The sequence below is a fragment of the Chroicocephalus ridibundus genome, chromosome 8, assembly GCF_963924245.1.
Source record: "Chroicocephalus ridibundus chromosome 8, bChrRid1.1, whole genome shotgun sequence".
Lineage (NCBI taxonomy): Eukaryota > Metazoa > Chordata > Aves > Charadriiformes > Laridae > Chroicocephalus > Chroicocephalus ridibundus.
Genome location: NC_086291.1, coordinates 6,210,890 through 6,237,742, shown reverse-complemented (window position 1 = coordinate 6,237,742; position 26,853 = coordinate 6,210,890). Strand labels below are relative to the sequence as shown.

The 26,853-nt window shown below is 52.5% G+C and overlaps 1 protein-coding gene across 3 annotated transcripts in view; it reads right to left on the bottom strand.

The window, feature by feature from the left end:
* The window catches only part of SSBP3 (single stranded DNA binding protein 3), a 55,565-nt gene that overhangs the window by 9,152 nt on the left and 19,560 nt on the right, over positions 1 to 26,853 (bottom strand). Inside the window, exons 5-7 of one of the 3 annotated variants that reach the window (XM_063342717.1) lie at positions 10,071 to 10,160; positions 1,677 to 1,757; positions 812 to 871 (exon numbers count right to left, since the gene is read on the bottom strand). In XM_063342717.1, coding sequence (XP_063198787.1) covers positions 812 to 871; positions 1,677 to 1,757; positions 10,071 to 10,160 — 231 coding nt within the window. The remainder of the gene's footprint in view (positions 1 to 811; positions 872 to 1,676; positions 1,758 to 10,070; positions 10,161 to 26,853) is intronic. The other 2 variants (XM_063342718.1, XM_063342719.1) reach the window with 2 other exon arrangements.

Here is a 26,853-nt window from a genome sequence, read left to right as displayed (position 1 = left end):
TCATTTTGCAAAGTCCCAGCGATTCAAGTCTCAAATCCAGCAGGCACAAACACGAAGCGAGCTGCTGCATCCCATTTCCTGACTATTCTGCTCTTTCTGCTAATAGCTCTATATTAATGTTGTTAGCCAAAAAACAAGCTCCCAAGACAATTTCTGCGCAGTCACCTTTCCTACTCAAAGGAATTACAGGTTTCCTTTAATTTCCCTTTAATGACAAATAACCTCTGGTTGGGTTATTACCCTGCGGATCCGCACGGCATCGTCGGGAAGGAGATGAATTCCTCTACCCAAGCCACGCGTTCAGGCAGCGCGTGGGGTGGAAGCCTCCGTCCGTAAGGCCAGAAACAAACTGCCCTTGTTTAAGCTGGGATAAGAGGATAAGCCCAACCCCAAAAATTCAGCGGTGACCTGCCCCGCTTGACCCCGCCGCTGATCTGAGCGCTGGGTCAACCCAGCAGCGGGATTATCTCCATCACTTTAATTTTCTGCGATTCCAGGGAAAATCTAGCCGGGCAGCGAGCCCACAGCACGGCACGGCTGCGCTGAGAACACCACAAATAAAAAACGGCACATGCCCCACCGCCATTTATACCCTGGATATGCCCGAACCTCAAAAAAAAAAAAAATGAATATAAAATGGTTGTGTGACACTTGACGCTCCAGCAACACAAAAACGGAGGATGTCCGAAGGATGCGATGTTTGCCATCCAAACCCAAGGAGCCTCGGCAGGGCACGTGGCCCTCATCCCCCTCCCCAGATAAAAGCCATCCCCGGGGAAACCCGCCGGCGCGGAGCCCGGGAGCGCAGTACCTGGTTGCCCATCCTGATGGGGGGCCGGGGACCTCCGGCGTAGCGCGGCGACATGAACGGCTGTGGGGGACACAAAAGGGAGGTCAGGGCCGAGCTGCGGGGAGGCAGCACGCTCCCCACGCACGCCGGTTACACTGTACACACTGCTTTTATTTTTGGTTGTTTTTTTTTTTTTTTTTTTTTTCTTTCCTGGAGACATCCTTTTTCAAAAAGTGAAGTTTCGAAAGGAAAAAAAAAAAAAAAAAAAAAAAAAAAGATGTCCGGAGTCCGTTTTTTTTAACATTTTCTCTGTAGGTTTATTGTTTGAGAGCGTTTGACATCGGCAATACTAGGTGAGGCTGTTAAAATTAGTGCATGGGAAACCCTGAGTGTTAGATACTGTTCAAGTTTAAATATATAGAGATACATTAAAAAAAGTGGCAAATAAGCACATACAGACACGCACACACGAAAAACCCCCAATGCTAAGTACTGAAAAAAAAAAAAAAAAGAAGAAGAAAGACTTAAAGTTACTTTTTTTTTTATAACTGCTGCTACTAATAGAAGCTTAAAAACCCACATCCAGTTAAATTTCTCAGGCTACCTTGGGAAGGTAAAACAGTCTGATACCCACGATTGAATTCTCAGTCCATTGACAACTACACATCCAAAAAAAAAAAAAAAAAAGAAAAAAAAAAGAAAAAAAATGGGGAAAAAACCCACCATTTTGCTTCGGAGCTGGGGTGCCCGGGGGGATGCTCCCCGGGGGGTGGGTACCCGCCGCCCAGCATGCTTATATAGAGGGAAAAAAAAAAAAAAAAAAAAAAAAAAGGCAAATCGAGCGCACGTCCCGGTTCACAGCCCTACCCATCGCTAGTGTCTTTACCTGACTGTGGGGTCCCATCATGCTGTTAGGATTGTGGGGTGGAGGCTGTGCGTGTGGCGAGGGCTGTGACCCAGGCGGTCCCTGTGAGGTCAGACAGTAGAAGGAGGTTATAGATTAGCACATGAAAGCGCAGAAAGAGCTAAAAAAAGGATTGACGGGCGGACCTGTTTCGTCGGGGAGTCGGTTCTCCCATTTTTAAATTTTTTTTTTTTTGTTGTTTTTTTTTTTTTTTCCTCTTTTTAATTGAGTTTCTATTCATTTGTAGCTGAACGATGAATGACGATATATATAAAAAAAAAAATAAAATATTAAAAATCAGAACATCTGTCAAAATACAGCAGCTACATTGACGGTAAACGGTCCGGTAGTTCAACCAAGTCTGCAATGATAAACACACAGGGAAACACTTCGCAAGGGCGTGCAACGAGGAAGAAAAAATACGCAGGAGAGGACTGAAGAGGTTGGGGCAAACAGGGAAAAAAAAAAAAACGCCCCCAAACCAAAAAAAAAAATCTCATTTTCTCCTCTCTCATCCCAAAGGTTGGGAACACCTCTGGGTTTTGGGTTGGTTTTTGGTTTTTTTGAGCGTGGTTCGGTGGAGGTGGCGGAGCGAGCGCAGAGGACGAGGAGCACGTCCCAGCTCGCGCCTGGGCAGCGTTTGGCCGGCACAACCGGGGGCTGCATCGCCAGCCTGGACGGATGCAACAGCCTTCCTCGAGGTGGATTCCCTACGGATGCGAGTAAAATGGCTTGCGAGCAAAGAAAGGATGTCTAGGGGAAAAAAGGAGAGATTAGTCGGTGCAGGTTTAAGGCTGCAATGCAGCAGCCGCTGACATTTTGGGTTTGAACGCCCACTTTTTTCTTTCTTTTTTTTTTTTTTTTTTTTTTTTAAATTTCCCTTAAAAGCATGAAATTAAAATTTGCTTGGAAAAACCGCGCGCTCGGTGCAAGAACATAGCGGTGCGTGTTAACGTAAGGAAGGAAAAAAAAAAAAAAAAAGAAAAAAAGGAAGAAGGTATTTTTTTGAGTCAAAGGAGGTGTAATTGGTAGAGAAAAAGCAAACGAGCTTTGTCAGTAGGTGATGGGAAGCGACGGCAGCTCCAGGACCGGCGCCGGAGCAGATGTTCTCTACCTGCCTCGTTACTGATTTCAACAAGTGTTCGCCTTCTAGCTGCTGCCAGCAATGGCATGGTTTGTTACCATGAGCAATTTTCTTAATTAACAGACATTAATTAGCCATTTAGCAATTTTGCAAGCATTTGTTTAGCAGCTTTCCTAAACATGAATACCACTGTGATAATGGTACTGATTAGAGGGTCCCCTAATTAACAGTACAGGGAAGGAAAATTGAAATCACATAAATTAAAAAGGGAGGGGAAGTTAATGAAGGCAGGACATATTTGCACCTGCAAATCTTTTGTACGGCGGAAACTTGAGTGCAATGTAAATAAAGTAAGAGGGTGGGTTTTTTTCCTCTTTTTTTTTTCTTTTTTTTTTCTTTTTTTTTTTTTTTTTCTCATTTGAACGGTTCGGCAGCGAGATGGAGCCAGGCGGATTTAAACCAGCAGCCTCCTGCCAGCCTTCCCGCTCCAGCCGCTGCGCCCAGGGAAATGACGTCCCACCATTTACACCACCATTTATTCTCCAGGAGCCAAAGGCAACCGGCCTTCCTAGGCTGGAAGAGGTGGCAGCACCTCAGGACAACCCTCCCGGTGCCAACACAACTGCCTTCTCCATCCACGTCCCACCACAGTGGAGAAGACAAACCTCCATGGTCCAACTGTAGCATTGACCACCTTTAGAAGTCACCTCCATGCATGAAATTTGACTTATTTTTGCTGAAGTGGCTAACTCTGCCCGTGAGAATGAAAACTGCACCAGGGGCAGCAGCCACCTCCTGCCACCGGTTCATGGAGAACAACACCTCTCAACGAGGTCTGGCCACCACCAAAGCCCTTCCTACACGTCACAGCTGTAGGATCTGGGGTAGGGAAGACTGGCAAAGGTGAATGAGTGATGAAACCGAGTGGAAAGGACCAACTGGGACGCACAGAGGCCAACCCTCAAGTCCCAACAACACAAGGGTCAACGGGTCCTCCACAACGCCTGCCTTGCTGTGCTGCAAGGAAGACGTTGTTGTTATCCAGGTACTGAGTGGACAGGCAAGGAGACCCCATCCTGAAGTTATTAAACCCCCGATGTCCTCCCTCTTGTATCCTCCGGCGTGTGAAGGTGTGGGGTTAACAGGTATCGAATGCACAGTGGACATGGCCACCTACACACAACCCAGCTGGGCCCAGAGATGAGGCTTTGGGGCCGCATTTAGAGCTCCAGAGCAAGCACCGTTTGGTTATTGTAGAAAAAGCATCTACAAGACACGGCAGCATTTTTACCAGAGACAAATCCCCCGCGGCGTTCGGATCTGGGGAGCATCTGTTATTTGTGCTGCTGGATGCATCCTCCGGAGCGTGGTCCTGCCCCGCCGCCCTGGGATGCTTCCCGGGATGCTCCCGGCTCGGCACCACTTATAGCAGCCTTCCAGTACCTGAAGGGGGCCTACAAGAAAGCTGGGGAGGGGCTGTTTGCAAGGGCATGTAGCGATAGGACGAGGGGCAATGGTTTTAAACTAGAGCAGGGCAGGTTTAGATTAGACATTAGGAAGAAGTTCTTTACAATGAGGGTGGTGAGACACTGGAAAAGGTTGCCCAGAGAGGTGGTGGAGGCCCCATCCCTGGAGACATTCAAGGCCAGGCTTGATGAGGCTCTGAGCAACCTGATCTAGTTGAAGATGTCCCTGCTGACTCCAGGGGGGTGGGACTAGATGGCCTTCACAGGTCCCTTCCAACCCAACGCATTCTATGATTCTATCCTCACCGTTGCGTTATCCCATGTGGTCCCGCTCCTGGCAGACTTCTGGATAATGTGTCTACAGACACCCGGCAAACATCTCGTCAGGCAGGGAGGAGCCAAAAGGGGCTTTTTTTTTTTTGAATGCCTTTTTTTTTTTAATCTTCTTCATTCTTTTCTTCTATTTCATAAGAGCGGCAGCATCCGAAATGCTCGCTCCGGGCTGCAACCGCCGCGGCCCCCTCCTGCGCCCCCCGCCGCACGGCTGCTCCGCTCCGTCAGAAAGGCAGACCCTCTGGATATCGTTATCTCCGTAAATATTTGCAGATGTTCCAGGGCCAGGAACGCCTGCCGTATCGGTTGCTTTTTTGCATGGGTTTTCCCTGGCTGCGGAGGAAGCGGCAGACGATCCCGACGGATTGTGGCGGTTAAGACAAGTGTTTTGCAGAGATGACATGTGGCCTCCAACCAACAGAACAACCCTTTGTTTTGACTTAAAAAAACCGGGTATTTAGCAGTTATTAACTAGCGCTGTTACAAGAGGAGGCCGAACGCACACAGTCCTTGCTTCCTCCACATCCCAAAAGCCCCGGAGCCGCATCCCCTCAGCGGAGTCCATCCCACGTGGTGAGCAGGACCTGCTCGGCAGAGAATTCACTCTCATCTCAAGACCCAACCCGAGAAACTCCATCATATCTCAAGCTCTCGGGTTTTTTTCTTATTTTTTCCTAATTTCCCCCCCCCCCAAACTGGATGCCTTGCCTAGGGGTGGCTAGGCCTACTAAAGCCTTACTTTACTTTTCTCACCTTCCTGTAGCTGCCTGAAAAAAACCCCAACAAATAACCCCAAACAGCTAAAACGGCGTTAGAGGAAACTGTTTCCCACAGCCCTCGGTGCCCCAACCTCCTCCCTGCTTCATTTCCCCCCTCCTCTACACCACAGGGACTTTAAAAGCCCAACCTGGCCCATCAGACGACCAAAGTTTGCTGCTGCTGCTGCTTTCTACCCAGAGTTTCCAGGCGATCAGGTTATTTCCACTCCGTCTTTCACCAGCTCGACTCCTCAAACTTCTTGTAAAATATTAAAGATGGAAAATGGCACGAGCGATCATAGCTCCGCGTGTGTCAATTTATGTTTCCAGCGTAATTCACCACAAATGGATCATGTTTTATGGGCTACATACTTTCAGCTAATGGGGGAGTTTTTCTATTTAAAAACATTTCCAAGCACCTCTGGGGGTGGCAGAACAATGCGGGATGGTACGAGCAGGCAAAGCATCGCTGCCACGAGATGCCGACAATTTAGAGTTAGCAACAGGAAGGCATCTTTGTGTTTTAAAATACCTGCGCCGGCCGTTTGACATTAGAAAATGCCAAAATAAATTAGGGGGAGATTCATTAAACGCGTGCCTGGGTTTATTGGGTAGGAGCTTTATTTGTAGGGAAGGAGAGGGCGGTTTTGCCGGTTATCAACCAAAAAAATGAGATATCCTTGATGGAGCCTTTAGATGCTCCAGGTGCCCTCAGAGAGGAGGACCACGGCCAGCTTCCGCACCTTCCCGAGAGAGGGCAAGGCAAGGTAGGGCAAAGCAAGGCAAGAAAGGGCAAAAGAGGCCAAAGCAAGGCAAGGCAGGGCAAAGCAAGGCAAGGGGGGGGCCAAGTTCCCCCGCCGACGGTGGAAGGCAGCCGTGGGCAGGAGCTCTGCCTCGCCTGCAGCTGGGGCTCCCAACTGCAGAAGCCTGGTTTTAAGGAATATGTTAAACACAAGCTCTTCAGGAAACAAACCCGTGTCAGCCGGAGCCAAGAACAGTCACCTCCATCTGGCTGGAGCACCCGAGAGAAAGTTGACTGCAAATCCCACCATATGCTCCAGACGCTCGGTACAAAAGCCTCGGGCATCCTACTAAACTTCCAGAAAAAAAACCCCCAACTTTCTCTGATGCTTGCTTTTCCTTTTCTCTGGCTCGTAAGACACCTTCCTTCAAACCCTGCCCGGTGCAAGGCTGGCACCGAGCTCTGCCCCGGGGATTTTGGGAAGGACAGCCTAGTTTTGCGGCTTTTGTGCCACCTGGCCGGAGCTGGCTGACCACAGCTGGTGGCAGTGGCAAATCCCACTGAGACATCAGGACAACTGAGCAGGGGGAAAATGGTGGCATCCAAGGAGGAAGCAGGACAACATGGAGCCCTTCCTATTGCCCCCGGCTTTACCATCCTCACCCCTTCCCCAAAGCGATGCTCTCCGGGATGCAGGGAGGAGAGGCGGGGAGGACAGGGGGTGTCAGGGGGAGCCCCCCGCCAGGCTCCGGAGCCCCCTGTCCTCCCCGTTTCCCGAGGTGTCTCTGCATTAGGGGGCAGTGTGGGAACACCAAGCAGCCCGGCGCTTTGTTTTGGTGCATCTCGGGCGCCGAGCCGCTGATGCATAGCTAACGCAGCCGCCGACATTGATTTATGGTCAACTTTCCATTTCATCAGCGTGAGGGGTACGGGGCGGCGCGGGGAGTTTGCACCGGGGAGAAGGGGCACGGCCACGGCAGGGGGCTGCTGACTGTGCCCCCCCCCGCCCCTATTTATTTATTCTTAAGAAGGTGTGGTATTAATGGCTTTCAATTTTTAATTTTTCTTCCTATATTTCCCTGCACCCCCCTCTCCCTCCTTTAAGGGATCTGCACCCCGGCATCAATCCAGGTTTCAAAACAAAAGCAGGAACGCCTCCGATGACCTTTAGGAGGATGAGCAGAGGGTTTGTTTGCTCATCTCAAAGGGACAAAGAGAGAGATTTAAATAAAAGCATCTACCCACGCCAGCCGGCAACCCGTCCACCTTTTGTCCGGAGCACTGCCCGATGCCGTGCCGACGGCTGGCACCACGCAACGCCCCAGCAACCCAAGGGTGTCCAGGGCCTCTCCTTTCCCATCGTTTTGGGAGACTCTGTGGCCTGTATCTCCCTTGGCCTCCAGCCCAAAGGTCGCTGCTGAGCCCCAACACAGGGAAGTGACTCTCCCTGCAAGACGGTGGCGGCTGCAGCCTGGGCTCCTCCTCTCTTCCCTTCCTGGCGCGTCACTTCTGCTCCAAGCTCACTCCCACGGGTTTTTGGGCCACTAGCTCCCAGGAATGGTCCATGTATTTTCTTTCCCTTTACCAAACTGCAGTGCACATCTGAATGCATGGGGTGTGGGGGCTTAATGCTCCCCCCAGGGCTTCAGCTTGGGGTTTCTGCAACCTGACCTTCACTGGTGACTCCCTCCTCAGCTCCTCGTGCGATGCACCACCATGCCAGGACAGTATCAGGCCCTCTAAATCCTCTCACAAATGATCTGCCCATGCCTCCTATCCTCAGGGATATCCCTGCAGGTCCCTGGTGCCTTCAGCATGGTGCACAAGAGTGAGATGCTGGCCCCCCCCATCCTCCGGTCTCCTGGCATGAGGAGGGCACTGGCCAAGGTGGTACCACCAGGAACCTCACTCACTCCCAGGGCTGGCACACCAAGGGTCAGGGAGAAGTCCTTTGCATCTCCTGAGACCTTTTTGGACTTGCCCTCTTAAGTTCAGCGCTTAAATTTCCTACAGAGATAGGACATTACCCCTGAGCTGTGACCAGCTCGCCACCGAGCCTCCAGCCCACCTCTGTAAGAGCTGGTCTCCAGGACCTCCTGAAGCTGGAACGAGCTCCAGCACTCGCAATAAATCAGCCAGGCTTTCACGGAGGCGATGTTCAGACTGTGTTAAAAGGTGGGATTTTTCTTCTCCCCTCCTCCCCTCCATCCCCAGGGCTGGGAGGAGAAACCAGATGTTGGAGGGCTTTCAGGAAAGGCAGGCTCTTGAGATATCACATGCGAGCCATATGCATCGGCACCCGGCCTCTCTTCCCCCCAGCAGCTCTGGGGACGGGCAGCATCCCCGCACACGACACCTGCACCACTGCCATTACTTCTGCTGGGTTTTCAGGACCCCCCCACCAAAGGTCCTAAGAAAGCAGGGCTGCTTCTGAGCCCCCCTTCCCCAGCGGCTCCTGGTCCAGCCACACAAGAGGTAGAGGGTGAGGATGGGCTGTTCGCTCCTGAATCGGACCCTCAGTGCAAAAACGCTATGGGAGGGCAGAAAGGAAAGGAGGGGGGACAGCTTGGAGGTTGGCAACGGGAAGAGTTGAGAAGGGAGCACGAACAGCACGTCTGGGGAGACGCGACTCCTTCCTCACCTTCCCCTCTCGGGGAAAGCCAAGCCATACTCTTGAAGCCTTGCCCTAACTCCGTGCCAGTTTTGCAGCCCTCGCAGCTCTGCGTGAAGCAGGAGCCCCAAAGGACAGTCAGCTTCGCCACGGGGCGAGATCAGGACGTTTGGAGACACATTTGTTGGAAGCAGCAGCCTGGCACTCGAATTGCTGGCAGCAGCTATGACCTGCGAGATACTATCTCTGCAGTTAGCTTCACCCCGTGCCGCCAAGTGCTGCTACAACATTCGCCTGTTTTAGGGTTCCCAATCAATACCGGATATTCTTACTTTGTCAGAAGCATGTTCAGGAAATGGGATCTCTCTTAAAAGAAAAAAAAAAAAAAGACAGGACCCTCCTTCCCCCTTCCCATACACACGCAAACGGCAATATCGGGCTCAGATATCGCCACAATAAATCACAAGCGCCTTATCGAGTCTGGCTGTCTACTGCCCGAGAAGTTCTCCCATATACAAATCACAAGCCCAGATAAAAAAAAACCCCAGCTTGCCAAAACAAATATTCCTTTCAACTCTTATCCCATTTGTTACACGAACAAGTGTTTCTTCCTCAAGAAGGAAGATTTGAATGCACCGAGAGCTTACGCCGCTGCAAACCAGTGAGGCTCACGCCGTGCGAGGAGATTTCAAAGAAACCCCCCAAAACCCCCCCCACGGTTCAAGTTTTGAAAACTCCTTTTCTATGAGCTTGTCGAGAACCCTTCCATCCGCGTCACTCCAAACATACATTACCCCCTCCTTGGTCGGAGCTCGGCGCGGGAGAAGGAAGGAGCGAGGGGACTTTGGGGACTTTGCGAGGTATTTGCTTACAAGGTGCCTCCACGGCATTCGGGGACTTGGCTGGAGCCGGCTCCTGCCTGCAGCCGCAGCCAGCGTTTGTTAATGCTTTCAGTGATTGCATTTGGAAAAAATCAAGCGGTTAACCAGAGAGGGAGGTGGGGGGCGGGAGGGGGGGGGGGAAGTTTCAGGAATCAAAATCCAGAATGTTTTCAATTATGCACGTCTGTTAGGACCGGAGAACAAATACAATCTCAACCCAAACACAAACCAAGCAGCTTTGGAAAAAAACATCGGTTGTAAACACACAGTAACCTCTTCGAGGGAGAAAGAAATTGGCTCTGAGGCCACAAAAAAATAGAAAGCAAACGTGGAAGGACAGCAGAACAGGAGTTGTCCCTAGACAGGTCAGCTACGTGGACACGCTGCTTCCCTAGCATCCCCTTGGGAAAAAAAACCACAGTCACGACAGCGCTGACACCCAGAGCGTAAGCAAACACGTGCGTGGGGTGGAGGCGAGCACCGGGAGGAGCGGCAGCCTACCTGGAAGAAACCGGGCGGGATGGGGCCCCCGGGCATCCCGTCGTTCGGGGGAATGTTTCCAAGCACGGGACTCGGGGCGGCAGCTGCGCTCTGCGGGGAACAAAAACAGGACAAACATGGTGGGTTTGAGTCAGAGTTAAGAAAAAAAACACATTAAAAAAGCTGTCTCTCCTGCCACACCATACTGAGTCGATTAGCCTGTTACCCCCAGAGCCCCGAGCATCGCTCCCCATGTCCCGAGCATCGCTCCCCATACCCCAAGCATCGCTCCCCATGCCCCAAGCATCGCTCCCCATACCCCAAGCATCGTTCCCCATGCCCCAAGCATCGCTCCCCATACCCCAAGCATCTTCGTTGCCCGGGGGAAAAAGCAGAGGATGCTCGGAGCCGGAGCGGCACCGGCCTCTGCGATTCACCCATGGAGAAGATGGCTGCACAAAAAATGGGGCTAATTCTGGGGCTTATTTATTCATTTACCCAGGTATTCAGTCTCGTTAATCCACCAAGGAGACTCATCCAATGCATCACTTCAGGCAGAATCTGTTTTAAGGCTTTTAAAATGCTTCTCTTACCCCACCTCCCCCCCCCACCACTCGCCAGTTCAGTTCTGTGCTACGAAAAAGACGCCTCCCTGACCTAACCAGCATGCTGAGGTTTTATTATGAATTTCCAAATTCATCGCACCCGACCTGCGGGGTCACATTCCCCAGGACGAGCCATCCTAGTGGCTCCAGCCCTGAAAAGGAGGGATGGGGGCGGACATGGGGTACCCAGACGCTCCGCTCGCTCCTGCTCAGCATCTCTATTTACTTCCTCGCTGTGCTGTGCAGCCGGCGGCACTGGGAAAGCACCAGGATGATGGGAGGTCCTTTCCCCGAGGATCCCTGCTGACACACGTCCCTGCTGGGCTAGGAGCGATACCTGTGCCATTGAAGCGCACTCTCGTTTACCCATCGCCAAACGAACCCTCCTTCCCAGGGCAGTTACAAGGCAGCCTCAGTGATATTCCTTGTGTTTGGACCACTCAACCATTCCCTCCACAAATTTTTATGATGGCCTTACCCACCTAAAACCACGTGGCGGGGCCAAGGAAAATCATCCACCACAACAAAAATTAGTGGAAAAATTTTCCACCGAGGAAATCCCACGAGCAGATGGGGTACACATGAGCCTGCTCAGGCTTGGGTTTACCCCAAAGCTTGGCGCACCCTGACCCCAACAAACCCCATGTCCTGACAGCAGCCAAGCCAGCCCCGGCCCCTGACTGCTTCTGATGTGGTGGCAAGTGCAAGTGCATCCTCAGTAAGTTTGCTGACAACACCGAGCTGTGGTCAACATGCTGGAGGGGAGGGATGCCATCCAGAGGGACCTGGACAGGCTGGAGAGGTGGGCCTGTGCAAACATCATGAAGTTCAATAAGGCCAGGTGAAAGGTCCTGCACCTGGGTCACGGCAATCCCAGGCACAAATACAGGCTGGGCAGAGAACGGAGTGAGAGCAGCCCTGAGGAGAAGGACTTGGGCATGTTGGTGGATGAGAAGCTCAACGGGACCTGGCAATGTGTGCTTGCAGCCCAGAAAGCCAACCGCATCCTGGGCTGCATCCAAAGAAGCGTGACCAGCAGGGCGAGGGAGGCGATTCTGCCACTCTGCTCTCATGAGACCCCACCTGGAGTACTGTGTCCAGCTCTGGGGCCACCAACACAAGAAGGACATGGACCTGTCGGAGTGAGTGCAGAGGAGGCCACAAAGATCATCAGAGCGCTGGAGCACCTCTCCTATGAGGACAGGCTGAGAGAGTTGGGGATCTTCAGCCTGGAGAAGAGAAGGCTCCAGGGAGACCTGAGAGCCCCTTCCAGTACCTAAAGGGGGCTACAGGAAAGCTGGGGAGGGACCCTGGATCAGGGAGCATAGAGATAGGATGAGGGGTAACAGTTTTAACCTGAAAGAAGGTAGATGTAGACTAGATATTAGGAAGAAATTCTTTCCTGAGTGGGTGGTGAGACACTGGAACAGGCTGCCCAGGGAAGCTGTGGATGCCCCATCCCTGGAGGTGTTCAAGGCCGGGGTGGATGAAGCTTTGTGCAACCTGGTCTAGTGGGAGGTGTCCCCGCCCATGGCAGGGGGTTGGAACCAGATGGTCTTTAAGGTCCCTTCCAACCCAAACCGTTTTATGATTCTGTGTGAGCAGAGGTGGTACACTGGGGTGTCAGGACTTGGGCAGCCTGGAAAATTAAGGATTGCTACTAAGGACTAAGGCTTGCCAAGGTGGGACCCCAGTGTCTGGTTGGGACTCTTGCTATTCTGGACCAGAAAACCCCAGACCCCCTTGGCGAAATAAGTGGGGTCCCCCTGCGGGTGCGGGGTCCTGAGCCCCCAGGCACAGCCCACACCACACTCCCCCCTGCCCCTGAACGCGGCATCCCGAGCAGCTCCCCCTGCATCCACAGCAAAGGCCAGATCTGAGTGTTTTTACAGTTCATAAAAAAAAAAAAAAAAAAAAGTCGTCCTGGCAGGAAAAATAAGCCTGCCCGTTCCAGGCTCTTTTTATACATCAGACGGCAGCAAAAATAGACGGGAGAGGGAGTGAACCCACTTCTCCCCCTCCCTCCATCCCCCCAAGTGGGTCAGCTATAAAAGTAAAACCAAATCTTAATCCAAGGCCATGAACATATTGCAGTTTCTCTGCAAAGCAGATGACGGTTCTTAATGCAAAAATATATAAGACCGAGCCCCAAACTGCAGCGAGCCCATTTGGAATTTCCTTTATTAAACCCTCTATCACGCAAAACGCTTCTCTCCCAAGGCGGCGAGCGCTGCAATAAAGCTGCCAAGGTGATATTTTATGGTTTCAAGAGATTTCCAGCGCACCATAATCCTTTGCCGGGGGAATCTCCCAAAGCGGAATGGATCCCAAAGCAGTGGGGAGCGAGGACGGGATCCAGGAGGAAAGTACACTGCCTTCCTCCTTCCCTCCGCAACAGGGAGCAGAGGGAGGAGGGCGAAGCAGCCAAAGAAAATCTTGAAGCGAAATGCCCGTTTTCCCACAAAACCGCAGAGGATTTTTCTGCGCTAAACACCCCGAAACCTCACCTATGCCTTCGCGGCGTAAACGGGGATTTAAAGTTCCTCGCACATGTGGCGCTTGGCAGAACTCGGTAATTAAAAACCCGCAAGTGCCCTGAGCATATTGTAGGATGGGAGCCAAATTGGTCAGCCCTTGATGAATGATTTACAAGGCTGCGAAGTGACATTTTATTTCTTTTTTATTCCCCTCCCCATCACCGCCGCTAAGGTAAACACGGAGGCACCTTTAGCCCTGCCGAAGCCATGGGAGCTCAGCCACGGCTGGAGCAGCTCTGCAAACCCCTGGGGAAAGCGCCAGAAAAGAAAGAAAACGGCGGGGGGGGGGGGGGAAGACAGTGGGAACAAATTTCCCAAACCCTAAGGGTGAGGACTCAAACCCCGAGGGTCAACACCCAAAACCCAAGGCCTTTACAGCACCAATTTCCAAAAAATTCGGACTTTTTTGCCCCCCTAGCTCCCTTTCCCCTGACTGATTTCCACCATTTTGGTTAAGAGACTCTTTTTAGGGACTCTGGAGCTTTCGGCTGGAGTTTGTCTGCCAAGCCCCTTTCACCAGGAGAATATCTAAGCCCCCCTAAACCCTCCCAGCTTGGTTCAGGAGCACAAAGCCCGTTGTGCCACCGCATCCACGCTGGTGCCAAACCGAAGCCACGTCCAGCCACCCGAAGGTCCCCGGTAGCACGCCATGTCCCAAATTCCCTTCCACCAAAGGACGCCGGGGACGAGCAGGGACAGCTCTGGCACAGCCAGCACGCCGGCTCGTTTGCCTTTTATTAAATGGTAAATTTGCTCCGTGCCGGAAACAAAATGCAGTTCCTGGGGCACGCATATATAGCTATATACACACACGTACATATATACACATTTATTCCCCGCCCCACCCCGGCCCCACGTACGTTGGATTTTTTTCCCTCTTTTTTTTGGTGGAAGCGAGCGGAGCGATGGCAATCTGGATGGCCGCATTTCGCTTCCAAACCGAAGCTCTCAGTTAACACACCGGCTCGGTATGCCAGCAGATGCCGTCTAAGCCTTTAAATCGCACACTAATTGCACTAATTGAGCTAACAGTCTCTGTTTCGTCTCCCTACCCTGAGTCAACCAGCGTCTTCTGGTACTGCTGTAGAGATCCAAGCTGTTGACTGTAGTGTTATTTTGTCAGCCATTAAACGATTCATCAGAGTCATTAATTGATTTATTACCGCTGCCTGCGAGTATAGCTTTGCAAATAAAGAAGGATGGAGGTCAGGAGGCAATGGAAATCGGACAAAACAGCACAACCAGGAGCTGGGCACTTGAATTATCGGTAGGATCCCGCTCGCGCAGGACCGCTGGCATCAGGGTAGGGGGGAAAAACGGGAAAAAAAGAAAAAGAAAAGATGGGCTGCTTGGCTGCACTGCCAAACCAGTTAGGTTTTGCAGCTAAAATCTTTGTAGGATGTAAAAGGGCTATTAAAACCGGTTTGTTTTCTTAACCTAATCCTTAGGAAGAACCCGGGATATTCTGCTGTATTAATTGCATTTAAGAGTGGTGGGGAAGAGGCACCAGGTTGCCCCGCCAGCATTTCGGTGTCACCCCAATTTGCTTTCCCAGACCGGGAAAACGACTCACCTCCGTTCGTCCCACCGCCCCGGGAGGAGCTGCGGGCCCCTAATTTTACTTATTTACTTCCTTTAACGCCGTGTTTAGGTCTTTGCTCGGTGTGAAGGTTGGTGAGAGCTGGGTGCGGTGAGCGGCTTCCTGCCCCCCCGCCCCCGGCAGGCTCGACCCGAGAGGAGCGATGAGGCACCACCGGGGCCGAGAGGGTTTCGGGGCATTGAACTTAAAAAGCAGAGCAGAGCTGGTGGGCTGAAATCGCCTCCAGCGACAGCACGCTGTTACCCCCAGCCCCAGGGTACCCCTGGTAATAAAAGGCAGCACCCAACAAGGGAAGGTCTGGGAAGCTTTTTGGATCCCACGGAAGCCCTCGGAATGCTGCGACGGGATTCTTCCTTCTCGTCCCCATCACTGGACGAGCCTGAGCCGCCTGCAAGAGCATGTCGAAGGTGGGTTAAGGCGCTGCACCCCGATGCATCCCATCCTGCAAGGTTCCCAGCGTCACAGCGAGACGATACCCTGCAGGACGGCAGGGACCAGCCCAGCCTCGGCTCGCCGCCCGCCCGGACCTGCCAGGCTTCCCCAACACAAGCCATGGTTTCTATTAATGATAAAAACCAGGTCCCAGTTCCCCTCAGCGGTATTTACTCTGCTGTTAAAGGCGAGACAGTGTCCCTACCGCAGGCTCCAGGCAAGCAGCGCCAGCATCCCACAGATGGCTTTCACCAAACACCTTATTTTTTAAAAAATAAAAAATAACCTCGCAACGATGGTGCACGGTGACAGGAGGCAGCAGAGGGGATGTTCCCGCCATGGGAAGCACCACCAGCACCAGCCGCTCTGCCGGCCCCAGCCTCCATCAACCAACCCAGAGATGGGAGAGAAAATATCTTCATGGCACAGACCTCGAACCAAACTAAGGACAGCCGGACATTTGCTTTTTTGGCTCAGGATGGTTTTGCCTCTGCTCCAGGGCCAAAAAACAGAGGATTTTTGGGCTGCATCTCACACTTTGCAGCACCAGGCACTCGAGGGCAGCCTCTGGTACAAGTGTGTGGGGACGCTTGGGACATGTTGGGGATCTGGTGTCTATCTGTCTCCTTTGATTTTATTTTTTTGCCTAGAGCACAGGCTTTGGAGAGTCGGGAAGAAACCGGCGTGCAGGTCAGGACTTAAGCAGGCTGCGTAAACAGGTAATACGGAATTTAATTGGACTCCAGTTAAGCCTTTTCATCTCGTTAAAGCTGCCTTCATCTTACATAGCCAGGTTTTAAATTTAATAATAGAACCCTCCCACACCTCGCAGTAACCCGATTAACGCCGGGGGAGGACGGCACGCCGACCGCTTCCTCTGGACCGAGCCCTCGGATGCTCTCCTGCACCAGTCCCCTCCGCGGGTCGCTGGCGGCATCTGCGTTGCATCAACGTGTGTGAAAATAATTAAAACACCAGCCCGAGGCAGCCGACGGGCACCCACTGCGGCACCCACTTCAAAACCACGGTGCTCGCAAAGCCTCTCGGGTGGGCTCAGGGGATTTTTGGGGCGCATTGTGCCCCCCAGTCAGGGTACGCCAGGGACCATCCTGCATCCTCCGCTGCAAACCATTTGGCTGGATGCTCCAGGAAACAAAACTAACTGGGTTTTGGTTTATGTTAGGGTAAAAGGCGGCGAAAGGAGGCTGAGGTGAAGCTTTGTATATTGGCAAGAAGAATCACAGAATCGAAGAATGGTAGATATTAAAACAAAATAGAGGAAATGGGCTTGTAGCAGTATCACCACGCTACCCAAACGCCGTCACCGCGCTCCCGTGGGACACCGAGCCATGCATACGAGTTTGCCTTAATTATATTTCTAGGATGTCGCAAACTTTTTGTGCTTATTTCAAATACATCCCCTACAAGCCGGCCGGCACACAAAGTGCCAGCGTACACCCTGGCTGAGGACAGCCGCACTCGGCCACTTTTTTCCCCCTCCTTGAAAACGAAACAAGCCCCAGCCCCGCATTTTCCCTAAGCTTTAAAAACACAACACCAACCAAAAAAGGCAAAACAGTTGAATGGTGTTTCAAGCTAATACTGGGCTATTTTTTTTTTTTGTCCCCCCTTGTAAAGGATAATCTGAGACAGCAGCCCCGGCCATGAAACAATAGGATTTTAATCTTTTAAGTCGGCGTCCCCCTTATCCCCGGGAAGGAAACCCCTTCAGTCATTTACAAGTTTGTAAATAAGGCTCTTGGTAGCATCTCGCGGACATCTGCTCCGCCAGCCCGCCAGCGTTCCTGCTAACATTTACAAACATCCTTACGCAAACACCCAGCGCGCTCTGCTGAGCTGGCTTTCTCTAAATATATCCCAAGGAAATAACTTGGCAGGGCTGCAAAAATTTCACAGCAGACCGAATTAAAAGGGGGGGGTGGGGGATGATAAGCACGGGAGGTGTAAAACAGGCTCAATGCAATTAGGCCCGGCTTTGCACGCGGGGGTGCAGGGGAAGGGTTACGAAGGGAAACTTGTGGGAAGTTAAGCCGGGCTCGCTGGTGGCGTTTCCCCTGACTTAGGAAGGGTTTTGCAGAGGAGAGCGCTCCGGTACTTCACGCCACGGGGATGCGAGGCATCGCCGGTACCTTGGGACGCTTTGCCATGGGCATCCCTCAGCGCCCCCCCAGCCAGCCCCAGCGTGGGGCGAAGGTGAAGCTGGGGTCCCACATCCAGCCCACACCTTAAAACCCGGGTACGACCCCCTCCCCGCTGCCAAACAGCTCAAACGGATCTCGTGCCTAATTAGCAGCCTGGAAAATACTGTAAAAACACAGGTATTAATTACTATCAATTCTCCTCTAATAATTCTAGCAACAGACAGGCCAAGGCTCTTTTCCAGCGATCAATACCATCCATTTCAGGGCCCACCTGCCAAAAAACTTATATAAAATAATTATATAAAATTTTCATTAGATAATGCAATTGCTTAGGACTATTAATCTACCGCTCATCTATCAGCGCAGGATGCTCGGCTCCACCGAGGGCCGCTCGGCCATCGCTGCCGTGCAGCCCCTCGCACCCACAACCTGTGCTCTCTCCTGCACCGGACACTTCACGGTTCCACCCGGATTTGCTCCTGACGTACCTACACAAACTTTACACAAAGCTTACAGATCAATTTCAGATTTTTTTTTAAAAATTATTTGATTTTTTTGAAAATCACAAGGGAAAAAGCCCCGGCAAGCAACGCCGTCAGGAGAAATAATTTGCTGGGGTTTTCTGCAAAGTTAGTGACGGTTACAGCAGGTGGGTGTTTACGCCTCGGGATGCCCCTCGCTCCCCACTGCTGCCGTCGGGGTGCAATTATGTGGGGTTGCATGGCTGGATGCTCGTCAGCACGTGTACCAGGTCACCTTCCATCCCTGCCTTAAGCATCATGGCTGAAATCAAATCCTCTCTTTTACCAGCCTTTGAAAAGATCAGATTAAGGAAAAATACTGCCTCTCTTGAAAAAAAAAAGTAATAATTTGGTGATGAGGTGCAAGGGAGGCTGCTGGCGTTGGCAGCCCGGCTTCTGCTTCCCAGCGCCTGTACAAATCACTGCTCCTCCAACTTCTGCCTTCTTCCAGCTTGAAATTGCCAAGCGAATTTTGGAAGGGGTTATAAGAAAAGCTTGAGTTAAACGGGTGAACTAATTTAAAAGAGAAAAAAAAAATAAAATATACAATCCGCGGCTTTAGAAAAATGCTGTGCCATTGCACCACGTGAGTTTGAGAAAACATCGTTTTAACTTGTCCAAAGGATTTACTAACAACTAACAAGGATATTGGCAATCCCGTTGGCTAGCCGGCGCACCGCAAAATGCCCCGAAGGCATCCAGCGCCTGGCAGTGATTTCCCCATTAAAGATGGGTGATGGGTGCAGATTAGAAATATATTTTTAAAGAAATTTTTTTTTTTTTGGCCACCTTGGGTTTCAGCTAGCCGATCTCATCGGTTGCGGTTTGCAATCAAAAATAATACAAAATAAGCTGCGTGGGGAGCCAGTGATGCCCGGTACCCAACTCTCATCCGCACTCAGGGAAGGGGGTGAGACTCCCCCCGGCACCTGCCTTTACAGCGGTAAACACTGTGACCTCCCCAGAAAAAACATCCATTTCCATTGTTTGGGCAGCGGGATGCTGCGGGATGGAGCACCAACACCCCGGCACAGCATCCGACACTTCCCACCCTTGGTCCAGCCGGAGAAGACCAAGACCCGGCTCTGCCCCGCGGGGAAAACGCCCCCATTTTCTCCATCATCTCCAGCCGCGGGGAAAGAGAGGAGGGAATTAATGCAAATACTCCCATTCTTGTCATGCACTTGAATGCCAAAATATCCCATTTGCTTAAGCCTATTTTACTGCTAGCAGCTGCCCCAGTATTATTCCCTGACACCAAAGGCAAAGGGCGAAAGAAGTTGGTCCGGAGCAGGTGAACACCATCTGCCCGTCCCCGACAAGATGCTGGCGGCCACCATCTTCATGTAATAACACAAAACCCGTTTGAACGCCTGCGAAAGGTTACGGCGGTGCTTAAAAAGCGCCGCCGTAACCTTTCGCAGGCGTTCAAACGGGCTTTGTGTACCTACGGAGGCGGCCGAGCGTCCGTCCCCGCTCGCAGCGGCCCCTGATGGATGTGCCTGCTGATGTGTGAAGAGTAAAGTTTTTCCACAATAAGCCTTTTTTAAAAAAAAAAAAAAAAAAAAAAAGGCAGAGTCAAATCCCCTTCTCTAACAAAGCAACAGACGAACCAAAAAAAAAAAAAGAAAATCATCATTTTTAGCAAAAGTGGCTTTGTTGATGCTTGCAGATGCTTCGTAGTATCTCCTCTGCGTAGCATCTTCTATTAAATATGCTGGTGGAGGGATGGAAATGCCTTAAATTGAGGTGGAGGTGGCAGCTGAGTTAAAAAAGGGCTGTGACTTGCTGTGTGGGTCCAAAGTCCGGCACCTCGTATAAATCCCGGCGAGGCAGATGGGGAGGAAGATGCCGGACTTTGCATGGGAACAGCCGGCACTGCTGCGGCCAGACGCAGGGCAGCACGTCAGAGCCCCGAATTAACCGGGATGGATGGATTTATTGCCAATTTTCATGACTTCTGTATTCCACAGCAATGATGGCTACGGGCTTTTGTCCTCCCCATCACCCAAATAGCTCCCATCCTGCAGCATCCACCCTCCTGGGAGCATTGCCATGACAAGCCCACCAGGTTTTTCCACCCTTGATGTGTCCCAAGAAGCAAGTATGGGCTTGGAAGTCCTTTGTGAGGCTGCAGTCGTGCTCCGAGAGCCAACCCAGCCCTTGATGAGCCTTTGCTGGGATGGCAACACCGGAGCATCACGAGGAAAGCCGTTAGCAAACCCCAATCCCAAGCCAAGATGGGTTTAGCGATGGAGTCATGCCCTTGCCAGCGTGCATGGAGAAAAGCCATCGCCCCTCAGCACCATTCCTACCATTTCCAGGGTGATCTTTTAAAAACGGTAAAAATATTGTGCCCTCCATGCAGCACTTTACACCTAAGTGCTGCCCGGAGCTACACAGCATCCTGCACTCCTGCATCCATGCAACGTTTTGGTGTGGAGATATGGATCTGAGGAGCATCCTGCATCCATGCAGTGCTTTACTGCCTAGGTATGGAGCTGCAGAGCATCCCGCATCCCGCAACAGTGGTGCCAACCCTCCCCAAGCCCTGGACGGCCACCGGTAAGGTCACACCGCCTGCGACCTCGAGTGCCATATCCTGGGCTCGTCCATCCCTGGTCCCTCGGGAGCAGATTTGTCCAAGCATAGTGGTGCACCACCGATGCTCTCTCCAGGCGATCTTAAAGCTTGAGCAAACAGCTCGGGTTTGAAACACGTTGAGCTCAAGGGAAAACGCAACACGTGGGTGCGAGGCGGCAGCAGGAGGAAAATCTCAGCTTTCCTCATCACCCGCCGGCACAGGATCCCACTCCAGGACATGGTCATCACTCACCCCCAGGAGCACGGAGACGGTGTCTCCGGGGGCACAGCCAAAACCGAAGCAGTGATAAATGTCCCCAGAAATCATCCCTGCACATCTGCCAGGGGTCAGAGATGAGGGGGTTTGGGGAGGGGAGGGGAATTGCAGCAACTTTCCCCTCCTCTCCGCTCATCTAATCCTCTGGGCTAATCCCTTCCAGCCATATGGAGCCCTCGCATCCCAAACCTGCCCCCGGGAAGCACCCGCGGCCGCCCTTCTGCACCCAGTATCCTCCCAGGAGCAGCGCCTTGGACTTCCTTTGGAGCCCCTCCGCAGTCCCTGGGGGAGATGCTCCCCTGCAGCAGCTCCCCAACACATTGTGCACGCACAATTTCTGATGAAAATTCACACCAAAAATACTCTTGAAACCCAGGTGAGCGCAACCCCCGTGTCCGCTCTCCCCCCTTTTTGAACAGCAAGGTTTATTTATTGCAGTTATTTGTGGGTGCTGCTCCCAAAAATACTGTTCCCCGGGTCTGGTAATTGCGCAAGGCGTTTGAAAATTAATAGAGCAGCTAGAGCAAAGCACAGGAGGAGTAAATCTGATGTAAGCCAGCATGTAATTCTGTGCTATTCCCAAGAACCAGAGGCTTTTCTCCGCACCCAGTAAAAGTAGGGGCACAGAGCTTCCCTGGTAGGCTGGGATTTTTCGGGAGGAGGAGGGTGAATGGGAAAAGTTTAATTTCCAGAGCATTTTAATTATTATGGCATGTTCCGGAGCAGGAGACAAGATGGGTATCCATGGGACGGGAGGGAATTCACCGTATCACCTCGCCTCCAGCTCTGCTTTGTCTCGCCTACCCCTACCTGGGATAGGAAACACGGCTCCAAAGTGGCCCCACGTTTTATTTACCTTCACGCCAGCTCTCCCCATTGCTGTGGCGCCGCTAGCAGCGGCCGGCCAGGCACTGCCAAGCTGTGGGGCTTCCCTGTGGAAAAGTCCCTGGGGGGTTGTATAACTCAAGGAGCAACCTCACAAGGCGCACACAGGGCTAGGGGAGGATTTCTGATAAAAAAGGCTTTTTTTTTTTTTAAATTAGTCACTTTTTTTTTTTTTCTTTTTGCATGCTCACAGAGCGGTTTGGTTAGATGAAACTGCAAGCTATGTTACCCTTAGAGCTTACAAAAAATGACTTATTTCACTTCTAAGAGCACCCCTCCCCATCAAAATAAGGCGGTTAATACAAAACCCCCCATTTATGAACTGGGAGCTTTTTGAAGCCAGCTCTGGAGGAACCCTATAAAACCAGCATGCAAACCCCCTGACCCAGCAATAAACTAGTACGTGAGCCAGGAAAACTTAAAGTCTTGAGAGCGAGGGAAAGAAAGAAGAAAAAAAAAAAAGAAAAAAAAAAAAGAAAGAAAAAATTAGCCCCAGGCTTTCAGACAGCAGAGAGGGGGAGGGAGCGATGTGAGAGCTGAGCATCACTGCAAGGTCGTGTTTGGACTGGCAGCGCTGGGGAAAACCTGGTTACAGAGCGGGATGGACGGGGACGACGAGCGGAGGGAGGGGATGGGCATGGTGGTCATGGCTGTGAACTGCTGATGGGAACTTCCCCATGGGATTTTTTCGCTTTCTTTTTTCCCCATCCACCATTTGATATCCATAAGTAAGAGCAGGTCCTCCACTCCCCGCTGCCGGAGCCGCTCTCCAAGTCCGGGGACACCGCTGGTGGGTCTGGTGGCACCCTCCTCTCCATGGCGACATGCCCACGGGTGCCAAGTTGTGGCCCCATCCCTGTGGCAAACCCTCCTCCATCCCCAAAGCTGAGCACCCCACAACCTCCCGGCTCTGAGGGCTGCTGCCCCTCACCAGAACACCCCCAAACCCCGCGGGGAGCTGCAGGCAGACCCCGAGCTCCCCGAAAGGCAGAGGATGCTCCACGGCACTTGAGTTTCTCCAAGCCTCGGTACACGCTGGGAAGGAGCCCCGCATCCTGGGGATGATGGCACCCTTCCCCTGCCCACCCCTCCTGGGGCACCCTGCAGACCCCCGGGCCCCGCCGGTGAAGCTCCAGTGGTCTGGGGGAGTTTCTCCCTCCTCCTGTCACCCATCGCAGCAGCCCCCCCAGCACCCACCAGTGTTTTGGTGGGCGATGGCCCCTCCTGGGAAAACTCTCCCTGGCCGTGGCATGGAAGCGACATCAGGGACATGGGCCTTTTGTGTGGGAAGCACCCCGCTAAGCCACACAAAGCCGGGGTGGGGGGGTTTTCCAAAGGCTCTCGGTGCAGGGAAGGGCCCCCTCCATCTTCCTCCACCCCAGGCACCGGCTTTTGTATTGCCTTGGCCGGATTTGTTCACTCCCCTCCTGGAGCTGGGCCTCCTCCTCCGTCTGCAATCCCTGCGGATTTTACCTCCCGGCAAGAGCAAGGGGGGAAGAAAAAGGCGGGGTGGGGGGGGGCGCAGCCCAGAGCCATAAAAGAGCCTGGTAAAAACAACAGACTGCGGTTGGGGGATAGATACGCCATGGCTTTAAAAAAGCGCACCGCCGAGGAGAGTTTGATGGCTCTGCCAAAAGGAAAGAAGCGTCTTCCCACTTGCAAACAAGAGTTAATTATAGAAAAAAAAAAAAAAAAAAAGAAGAAAGAAAGAAAAAAAAAAAAAAAGGCCCAGGAAAGTGTTAAAACCATCTGTGCCATGAGGAAGAGGCTGGGGCCGGGCGGACGCAGGCAGCAGCGCTGACAGCTGCTGTGTACGGGCAGCCTGGACTGCTCCCCCCGCGCCGTGCTGTGCCACCCCTGCCTTGCCATCCCTTGCCACACCATCCTCCCAAGCCAGTGGCTTTAGCAAGCCACACTGCTGCGAGGTCCTACTTGCCCCAACACGTGCCGTGGGCCTCCAGCAGGACCCCCCAGCAGCAGGTGGGGTGCACAGGGCAGGAGCTCCAGGTTCAGGGGGTGAGGCCACCAGCAACCCCCAAAAATGCTCCTGGGTGCCACAGATGGGACATCCCTGGGATGCACAGTGCACTTGCACCATGAGACTTGTCCTAAATATGTCCCACCAAAGCATCACACTGGTATGTTCCAAGGGACAGACCTCTAGGCACCCATTTTTAACCCCAAACCCTAAGGAAACGAGGCGCCTGTGATGACGCCGAGCACCCTGCATTGCCCCTGCCACCTCCTCGACAGGGCTGAGGATGGATGTGCCTCCTGCCGTGGGGAGCATGGGGTCCGTGGGAGGGATGGGACCTGTGGGAGGGATGGGGACCATGGGAGGGATGGGGTATGTGGAAGGGATGGGGTCCGTGGGAGGGACGGCGTCCGTGGGAGCCAGAGCCCAGCCTGGCCGCCTGCAGCAGCGCCGCCTGACCCCGCAGCCGGATCCCAACCGCTTCACAAATATTTACCTAGCTGGTTTTTAAACAAACCCGAAATGCCGGAGAGTTTAAAGTCCATGTCCCAAACAGCTCCTGTCTTGCTCCCGCCTGCCCTCGGGTCCCCAGCCGCCTGCCCGGGGAGCCCCCGGGGTCCTGCACCCTGCCCCAATCCTCGGATTTTAAATAAATTGCAGGCAGCGGGCAGGCAGGCTCCTGCCCGGTCAGGCAGCCGGGCCAGCGGCAACACTTCTGCCTCTTATTTTATTAGGGACATTCAGGCTGGATGATGCCTGAACACGCAACTGGTGCATTTCAGAGGAGACCTCATGCTGATGAGCTTGCATATAGATTCACCGCAGAAAATAATTAGCCATAATTAAGGGCTTCTGGTTTATGGCTCCAACAATTGTTTAAACAGCAGAGCCCTGTTCAAATTAAGTTCAGGACTTGCCAATAAATATTTCTTTACCGTGATACGGTTTAGTTTCAAGCTCCTGCTCCAACCAGCCAGCCTGGGCTGCTTGGATCGGGGCTAAAGATGCTTCTCCTGCAAGGAGGAACATGAGCCGCACAGCTGGACCTGGTCCCAAAATCACGCTCTTTTGGAGCAAAAACCTCCTGGGGGTAAGAGAAAGGAAGGAGGAATGGCAGGAAAAAACTGTCGGGAGATGGAGAAGACAAGAGAGGATGAAGAGCAAGGAGGTGTCACCGGCGGGTAGACAGCTCCATGGGGTGAGGTGGGCACCAACATGGCACGGCTGGATCGGCTGGTATTTCAGCTCACTGAGTCGGAGGAGCAGTTGAGGCTCTTCCGCGTAGCATCCACCCACCGGGCCGGCCCCCACCCCACCTGCGGCGCTCCCTCCCTACGGACAACATATGGCATGTCTCACCTCATTAGAGCCATAACTAGCAGAAATAATCAGCAAGTTTGGTTCCTCCGCCACCACGTGCTGTTTTAAGAGAGCGATCAACAACACACAAAGTCTAAACTAATGCACTAGAACAAGCTCTTCAGCACCGAAGTTTTCTGGTGTTCCCCCAAAGCCCTGCTCCCAAAGCCAGCCATGGTCCTGCAGCGTGCTCATGCTCCACAACGTCAGCCTCGGCGACATCAACCAGGCAAAATTTGAAGATCAATATTCATATCAAGAGATTTTGGCCGTGAAAGATGGTGCTGCCAACACAGCCATACACTGCCCAGGTGCACCTGGAGGGCACCCACGCAACTGTGCTCTCTGGAATAAGGAACCGGTGAGAGGGAGTCCCAGGCTGCTGGTTCCACCATGCAGGAACCATCCATGCGTGGAAACCCGCAAGGAGCTCCACAACACATACACTGAAAGTTTACTTTTTCCCCACTTTTTAATTAATACCAGCCCCCGGTTAGCGCTGGCAAAGAACGAACACCTCAGCATGCCACCATCTACCATGAGGCATCATACTGTTATGCAGTCCCACCACACCGTGATGCAGTTCCACGACGCTGGACCAGGTAAAGGACAAGAGAAGAGGAGGCCATATGACGGCCCGCATGGGAGCTCTGTCCCCAGAATGGTGGGGACATCGTGTAGGGATGCTGGCCCTCAGGCTGAGTAGCTTCTTCTCTCCAAGGCAGGTCCTGAAGCCATCTCAGGGCCACCGATTACGGAAAGCCCAAAGGTTGCTACAAATTAGTAAGTCTTTCTGCTGTTTTCTTTGAGGAAAAGGGCTGTTTTCCCCCATTGCTGCTTCTTCCAGCAGATGAAACCTCAGGAAGTCCTGTGAGCAAAACCCCAATGGTGCTCTGCCACCCAAAGGAGCATCTTCATACACGTTTGGTGCCTCCCCAGAGGAACAAGCCAGGAGCACCGCCAGCCCCCATCAACTGCAGGGTTTTTCCAAGTATGATCTAGGAGCACCGTGGGAAGCGCACAGGGAAAATGGCCATATCATAAACCAACTCAACTTTATGACCTGAACGTTTTAAGATGTAGCAGGAGCCTTTGTACTGTGGATGTAATGGCAATATATCAGTTAGCCATCGCTTCCACCAAGATCTAGCGCTCTAGATTTTGCAGCAAATGCCGACTTAAAGACCCATATCAAATACATTATGATACCACTGTTTCCCGTTACCCACGCTGATGATTCAATTAATTTAAAAACAGCAGTGAAATTTAATTTCACCATTAACCCTGCCAACCCCGGCAACCGCCGGCTGGGAAGACGGCAGCCACCTGCCCAAGTCTGGATGGACCTGAGGGGTGGGAGAAGAGCAAAGGGATGAAAGGTGAGGAAACATGGATGAGAGCGGAGAAAACAGGGCAAGGCGGGATCTTTACTAAGCCCTTTGCAGGGGTAAAGTTTGCAGGAGAGAGGGGACAGGGAGCAGACGAGGAGTTGCAGAACAGCACCTGCAAAGGGCTTTACTGAAAACAGGCTCTTGCAGGAAAGGCTCGCTCTCCTCCTTCCGCCAGCATGGCTTGAATTCACGTGGTCCTGCACAACTCCAAAGACAAACGCGATACAGAGCGCAAAACACACCAGCAGCTGCCCTCCAGAAGTGTAACCCCCGGAGCCTGCCTGGGTCTCACCTCGGATCCATCAGTAGGGCCAAGGGTTAACAGGAACCATCAAGTGGAGCGCAAACTCCATAAAGGCAAGCTGTTCTTTTTTTTAGGGGGGGCAAGGGGGAAGGTTGCCCTTTAGAGATTTTCAGTGATGGTTTGCACGTGGGCTCAGGCCTCGGGTCAAGCGAGGCTCACCCGTGGCTTCATCA